The 7565-nt window shown below is 58.9% G+C and overlaps 1 protein-coding gene across 1 annotated transcript; it reads right to left on the bottom strand.

Moving 5' to 3' along the window:
- Positions 1 to 452: 452 nt before the first annotated feature.
- On the bottom strand, positions 453 to 6883 carry PSMD4 (proteasome 26S subunit ubiquitin receptor, non-ATPase 4). The gene is made up of 10 exons (XM_075261659.1): positions 6804 to 6883; positions 5335 to 5475; positions 2214 to 2328; positions 2032 to 2118; positions 1868 to 1936; positions 1565 to 1780; positions 1364 to 1472; positions 1166 to 1297; positions 1023 to 1087; positions 453 to 944 (listed from the first exon to the last, which is right to left on the bottom strand). The coding sequence occupies exons 1-10, from the start codon at positions 6827 to 6829 to the stop codon at positions 774 to 776; spliced, it is 1131 nt and encodes a 376-aa protein (XP_075117760.1). The 5' UTR covers positions 6830 to 6883; the 3' UTR covers positions 453 to 773.
- Between the last annotated feature and the right edge of the window lie 682 nt (positions 6884 to 7565).

Genomic DNA, 7565 nt, shown 5'->3' with positions numbered 1-7565 from the left:
GTGAGTGCTGTGTGCAGAATTTCCTGCAGTTCCTGATTGTAGGAACTGCCAGGGAGAAACCTACTACAAGCAAGAGACTGCAGCTGTACCTTAGGAATACATCGAGATTCTGTTGTGTGAATTAGGGGTAGACGTTCTCTCACACTGATTCCCCCTTTTTGCCCCTACCAGGCCCATCAACTAAACAATATACACACAGGACAATGCTGCACAATAGATGCAACAAAAACGGAGCTGGAGTGCTTCTTTAATGTCAGTCGCAGGGGGCGGGGCTGTGACACCCTCTAGACATGATTATACAGGCTCTGTACTGCTTAGGTCTCTCATTATCAATAAACAATTGCAAGCTCTGTGGTCTCAGTGTCTGACAACGTAAGCTCCCATAATCAGGCGAAGTGTGGTGACCCTCTAAGGGGCGGGGCCAGTCCACATGGTATCCACGAGGCCACGCCTGGTTATCTATACGGTTTATTCGTGATGTCATTTCCAAGTATACAAATATGGCGGCAGAGCATGTGACACATCCACACCCTACAGCTCCTGTATAAACACTACCCACCCCCACAGATGCACTACAAGCCCCAGCACACCTGGGGAGGGGCCAAAGTACACTTAATGTAGACATTATACACCCGGGAGCGCTGCGGGCTCCTCCCCCCACCCCCAATGTAGGGGTCACCCAACTGCACAGTGCACTGTGATTTATTAAGTACTAGAACCGGAAACAAACAGGGTCACAGCGGACGCCCCCCAATCTCAGAGACCGCCCCCAGTTATTTAGGCTCCTCCTCCTTTTTGTCTTTCTTGCTGTCCTTTGAGGCTTGGGAGGCCAGGGACCCCATGGCATTGCGGATGGCTTCATTGTTGGGGTCCACTCCGGGGAGGTTCTCCAGAACGCTCTGCAAGAATTCGGGGTCCTGCATGACATCATAGTCATCCTCCTCCTGTGGGCGAGAGCTGGGGGTGAGGTAGGGGGCACAGCCGGGGTGTGCAGGGACAGGACAGAGGGGCAGGGGAGTTACCTTTGCAGGCTCTGGGATCTCCATGGCACTGCTGTCCAGATCGCCTTGTTCTGCCTGGCCGAACTCTGCAGGGGGGAGAGAAGAGTGGTGACATCCCCGAAATATACAGTAGGGGTATATAGTGCCACCCCCTATCCACCTACCGGCCCCTTGTAAGGACATCTGCATGGCGTACGCAATCTGCTCATCCTCCGTCATGCTGCTGAAGTCCGGCAGTCCGCTGCGGCCGCTCTCCTGCTGGCCGATGGTCATCTTCAGCAAAGCCTCGTCTGAGTCTGCAGATGGGAGCAGAGTAAGTTGGGGCCCCCGGCCACTCGCAGCCCCCACCCCACCATCCTCACCATCTCCCGCTGTGGAGGTGATCCCGGCCTCGGCGGCAGACGCAGCAGCTGCTCTCCGCGCCTCCTCCTCCTGCCGCTGCCTCTGTTCCTCCATAGACACTCGTAGAGCCTGCGGAGTCAGACACACACGGGTCACATGACCGTCCCCGGGGAATCGGGGTACACACCCGACATGGGGCTCCCTACGGCCCCAACACTCACCAGGGCAAGTTCTGGGTCAGCGCTGGGATCCACTCCAAACTCAAAGTCACTGGCGCCCAGTCCGAGCATGGCGCCGCCTTCTCCTGCCAGGATGGGGGAGCTGATGAGGGCGTCGGCCAGGCTGGGCCCCGGGGGCACCGTCACCAGGTGGGACCCCGTGCCGTCCTTCCCGTTCAGCGTGTTGATGAATGCCGTCAGCTTCTCAGTGTTCGATTCCTTGAGGGGGTGCAGATCCAGCATTAACCCTTCCTGTTCATGACCCACCCCCCCCCCCCTTCACCACCAGGGGGCACCAACACTCACCTCCTCCCCAAAGTTGATGATGTCCACGCTGACCTTCTCCTTCTTCAGCCGCTTGGCCATCTTCACTAGCTGCAGGACAGAGGGGGCGTTACCCTCTACATACAGAGCCCCGCCCCCCACCAGTATGGCCGCCATCGCCTCACTATAAGCAGCTGATCACTTACGTCCTTCTCGTTGTCCTCCACCGGGCTGCCCACAAAGGCGATGATCCTCATTTTATGGTTCTTGCCTTGCCGATGTTTTAGGGCCAACTACAAGGAAAGACCCAGAGTCACCAATCAGGGGGTAACTTCTAGCTGGTGGGCAGGAGAGCGCCCCCTGGAGGCCCCAACACGGCAGTACTCACATGTGCAATGCGGATCCCTGTGCAGAAGCTGATCTTACCGATGGGCTGGACCGAGTGGAGCTTAGAGAGGATCCTGCCGGTGTCCGGGGTGAGGGTGGTCAGCACCTCACAGTTACTGCAAAAGAGGAGGAGCATCGGACCCTGAAACTGGGGAGAGCACCCAACACTAAGGGGGGAGCAGGAGCCTGAAACTGGGGAGAGCACCCAACACTAAGGGAGGAGCAGGAGCCTGATACTGGGGAGAGCACCCAACACTAAGGGAGGAGCAGGAGCCTGATACTGGGGAGAGCACCCAACACTAAGGGGGAAGCAGGAGCCTGATACCGGAGAGAGCACCCAACACTAAGGGAGGAGCAGGAGCCTGATACCGGGGAGAGCACCCAACACTAAGGGGGAAGCAGGAGCCTGATACCGGGGAGAGCACCCAACACTAAGGGGGGAGCAGGAGCCTGATACTGGGGAGAGCACCCAACACTAAGGGGGGAGCAGGAGCCTGATACTGGGGAGAGCACCCAACACTAAGGGGGGAGCAGGAGCCTGAAACTGGGGAGAGCACCCAACACTAAGGGAGGAGCAGGAGCCTGATACTGGGGAGAGAACCCAACACTAAGAGAGGAGCAGGAGCCTGATACTGGGGAGAGCACCCAACACTAAGGGGGGAGCAGGAGCCCGATACTGGGGAGAGCACCCAACACTAAGGGAGGAGCAGGAGCCTGAAACTGGGGAGAGCACCCAACACTAAGGGAGGAGCAGGAGCCTGAAACTGGGGAGAGCACCCAACACTAAGGGGGGAGCAGGAGCCTGAAACTGGGGAGAGCACCCAACACTAAGGGAGGAGCAGGAGCCTGATACTGGGGAGAGCACCCAACACTAAGGGGGGAGCAGGAGCCTGAAACTGGGGAGAGCACCCAACACTAAGGGGGGAGCAGGAGCCTGATACTGGGGAGAGCACCCAACACTAAGGGGGAGCAGGAGCCTGATACTGGGGAGAGAACCCAACACTAAGAGAGGAGCAGGAGCCTGATACTGGGGAGAGCACCCAACACTAAGGGGGGAGCAGGAGCCTGATACTGGGGAGAGAACCCAACACTAAGAGAGGAGCAGGAGCCTGATACTGGGGAGAGCACCCAACACTAAGGGGGGAGCAGGAGCCCGATACTGGGGAGAGCACCCAACACTAAGGGAGGAGCAGGAGCCTGAAACTGGGGAGAGCACCCAACACTAAGGGAGGAGCAGGAGCCTGAAACTGGGGAGAGCACCCAACACTAAGGGGGGAGCAGGAGCCTGAAACTGGGGAGAGCACCCAACACTAAGGGAGGAGCAGGAGCCTGATACTGGGGAGAGCACCCAACACTAAGGGGGGAGCAGGAGCCTGAAACTGGGGAGAGCACCCAACACTAAGGGGGGAGCAGGAGCCTGATACTGGGGAGAGCACCCAACACTAAGGGGGAGCAGGAGCCTGATACTGGGGAGAGAACCCAACACTAAGAGAGGAGCAGGAGCCTGATACTGAGGAGAGCACCCAACACTAAGGGGGGAGCAGGAGCCTGATACTGGGGAGAGAACCCAACACTAAGAGAGGAGCAGGAGCCTGATACTGGGGAGAGCACCCAACACTAAGGGGGGAGCAGGAGCCTGATACTGGGGAGAGCACCCAACACTAAGGGGGAGCAGGAGCCAGATACTGGGGAGAGCACCCAACACTAAGGGAGGAGCAGGAGCCTGAAACTGGGGAGAGCACCCAACACTAAGGGAGGAGCAGGAGCCTGAAACTGGGGAGAGCACCCAACACTAAGGGGGGAGCAGGAGCCTGATACTGGGGAGAGCACCCAACACTAAAGGGGGAGCAGGAGCCTGAAACTGGGGAGAGCACCCAACACTAAGGGAGGAGCAGGAGCCTGATACTGGGGAGAGCACCCAACACTAAGGGAGGAGCAGGAGCCTGATACTGGGGAGAGCACCCAACACTAAGGGGGAAGCAGGAGCCTGATACTGGGGAGAGCACCCAACACTAAGGGAGGAGCAGGAGCCTGAAACTGGGGAGAGCACCCAACACTAAGGGAGGAGCAGGAGCCTGATACTGGGGAGAGCACCCAACACTAAGGGGGAGCAGGAGCCTGAAACTGGGGAGAGCACCCAACACTAAGGGGGGAGCAGGAGCCTGATACTGGGGAGAGCACCCAACACTAAGGGGGAAGCAGGAGCCTGATACTGGGGAGAGCACCCAACACTAAGGGAGGAGCAAGAGCCTGATACTGGGGAGAGCACCCAACACTAAGGGAGGAGCAGGAGCCTGAAACTGGGGAGAACACCCAACACTAAGGGAGGAGCAGGAGCCCGATACTGGGGAGAGAACCCAACACTAAGAGAGGAGCAGGAGCCTGAAACTGGGGAGAGCACCCAACACTAAGGGAGGAGCAGGAGCCTGATACCGGAGAGAGCACCCAACACTAAGGGGGAAGCAGGAGCCAGATACCGGAGAGAGCACCCAACACTAAGGGAGGAGCAGGAGCCTGATACCGGAGAGAGCACCCAACACTAAGGGAGGAGCAGGAGCCTGATACCGGAGAGAGCACCCAACACTAAGGGGGAAGCAGGAGCCAAATACCGGAGAGAGCACCCAACACTAAGGGGGGAGCAGGAGCCCGATACTGGGGAGAGCACCCAAAACTAAGGGAGGAGCAGGAGCCTGATACTGGGGAGAGCACCCAACACTAAGGGGGAAGCAGGAGCCTGATACCGGAGAGAGCACCCAACACTAAGGGAGGAGCAGGAGCCTGATACTGGGGAGAGCACCCAACACTAAGGGAGGAGCAGGAGCCCGATACTGGGGAGAGCACCCAACACTAAGGGAGGAGCAGGAGCCTGATACTGGGGAGAGCACCCAACTCCAGACTCATGGAGAACATGTTGTACTTGCAATCCTGGCCCTCTCCCAGTACACACAGATATAGTAGCACTGGCCCCTGGGTGGGTGTATACAGACGCATCAGGTGGTATGACTGCTGCCCTAATAGACATCTGCTGAGATCACTACTGGCTGGAGGGTTTGGTACAATGTGTCAGTGCAGAGTCAGCTCCCAGTATATACAGGGTCGGTATTGGAGGTGACCCCACTTACTTGGCTAAGGTGATGAGCCCCACATTGTTCTCGGGGTTACTGCGGGTCTTGGAGTGACACACAATGTTGACAGCGTCCTGCTGAGCCTGGAGCCGCGTCGGGAGGAAGTCGCCATTTCTCATATACTCACTGTTGTCCACACTGCAAGACAGACCGAGGTGAAGATACCGGGAACGGAGCCCCCCTACCCCATAGAGAAAGAGAGGGGCCCCCACCCAACCACAGGAGGAGACAGAGGGGCCCCCACCCAACCACAGGAGGAGACAACAGAGGGGACCCCCCACCCAACCACAGGAGGAGACAGAGGGGCCCCCACCCAACCACAGGAGGAGACGACAGAGGGGCCCCCACCCAACCACAGGAGGAGACAGAGGGGCCCCCACCCAACCACAGGAGGAGACAACAGAGGGGACCCCCCACCCAACCACAGGAAGAGACAACAGAGGGGACCCCCCACCCAACCACAGGAAGAGACAACAGAGGGGACCCCCCACCCAACCACAGGAAGAGACAGAGGGGCCCCCCCACCCAACCACAGGAGGAGACAACAGAGGGGACCCCCCCACCCAACCACAGGAAGAGACAGAGGGGACCCCCACCCAACCACAGGAAGAGACAGAGGGGACCCCCCACCCAACCACAGGAAGAGACAGAGGGGACCCCCCACCCAACCACAGGAAGAGACAGAGGGGCCCCCGACCCAACCACAGGAGGAGACAGAGGGGCCCCCGACCCAACCACAGGAGGAGACAACAGAGGGGCCCCCGACCCAACCACAGGAGGAGACAACAGAGGGGACCCCCCACCCAACCACAGGAGGAGACAGAGGGGCCCCCACCCAACCACAGGAGGAGACAGAGGGGCCCCCCCACCCAACCACAGGAGGAGACGACAGAGGGGCCCCCCCACCCAACCACAGGAGGAGACGACAGAGGGGCCCCCACCCAACCACAGGAGGAGACAACAGAGGGGACCCCCCACCCAACCACAGGAGGAGACAGAGGGGCCCCCGACCCAACCACAGGAGGAGACGACAGAGGGGCCCCCCCACCCAACCACAGGAGGAGACAGAGGGGCCCCCACCCAACCACAGGAGGAGACGACAGAGGGGCCCCCCACCCAACCACAGGAGGAGACAGAGGGGCCCCCACCCAACCACAGGAGGAGACAGAGGGGCCCCCACCCAACCACAGGAGGAGACAGAGGGGCCCCCAGAACCAGAGGGTTGATCTCCACACTCAGCAGCCAATCAGATGCCGCCTTCCATCTCCTGCTTTGTATGAGCCGCCCTCTGATTGGCCGGCCGGCCGCCTCTTCTCCTCCATTACCCGGGGATGACTCAGGGGTTTGGGCCGGGTGTCTCCCGGTGACCCGGAATGAGCCCTCGCCCTCCGGCCCACAGCCCGACTCCTCGGCACTCCCGCCCGCCTCCCCGGTCCCCTCTCCTCGCTCCCGGCCCCGGTTCTCACCAGACCATCGTACTCTCCAGCACCATCTTGCCGTATTGTCACTGAGCACTGACCCGGCAACAACCTGCACAGTGATTGGGCGGAGGAGTCAGCCAATCAGCGGCGGCCCCGCCTCCTCCTCGCGCAAAGCCTGTCGGGAAGTGTAGTCCTGCCTGCGGAAACCGAAAGTCACCTCGTATCTAAGCCGTGTATCCCTCACCTCGTATCTAAGCCGTGTATCCCTCACTCTGTATCTAAGCCGTGTATGCTTCACTCTGTATCTAAGCCATGTATCCCTCACCTCGTATCTAAGCCGTGTATCCCTCCCCTCGTATCTAAGCCGTGTATCCCTCACTCTGTATCTAAGCCGTGTATCCCTCACTATGTATCTAAGCCGTGTATGCTTCACTCTGTATCTAAGCCGTGTATCCCTCACCTCGTATCTAAGCCGTGTATCCCTCACCTCGTATCTAAGCCGTGTATCCCTCACTCTGTATCTAAGCCGTGTATGCTTCACTCTGTATCTAAGCCATGTATCCCTCACCTCGTATCTAAGCCGTGTATCCCTCACCTCGTATCTAAGCCGTGTATCCCTCACTCTGTATCTAAGCCGTGTATGCTTCACTCTGTATCTAAGCCATGTATCCCTCACCTCGTATCTAAGCCGTGTATCCCTCACCCTGTATCTAAGTCTTGTATCCCTCACTCTGTATCTAAGCCGTGTATCCCTCACCCTGTATCTAAGCCGTTTATTTCTCACTCTGTATCTAAGCCATGTATCCC

This window comes from Leptodactylus fuscus, unplaced genomic scaffold (genome assembly GCF_031893055.1).
Source record: "Leptodactylus fuscus isolate aLepFus1 unplaced genomic scaffold, aLepFus1.hap2 HAP2_SCAFFOLD_247, whole genome shotgun sequence".
Lineage (NCBI taxonomy): Eukaryota > Metazoa > Chordata > Amphibia > Anura > Leptodactylidae > Leptodactylus > Leptodactylus fuscus.
The sequence above is the reverse complement of the archived record's forward strand: the minus strand, read 5'-3'. Positions and strand labels throughout refer to the sequence as shown.

Excerpts from the sequence above, each read along its gene's own strand:
- PSMD4 (XM_075261659.1), bottom strand. The coding sequence starts at position 6,829 with ATGGTGCTGGAGAGTACGATGGTCTG. Across the intron at positions 1,473-1,564 it reads CTGACCCAGAACTTGCCCTG|GCTCTACGAGTGTCTATGGA; the intron begins GTGAGTGTTGGG and ends CTGACTCCGCAG. Across the intron at positions 1,298-1,363 it reads CACCTCCACAGCGGGAGATG|ACTCAGACGAGGCTTTGCTG; the intron begins GTGAGGATGGTG and ends TCCCATCTGCAG.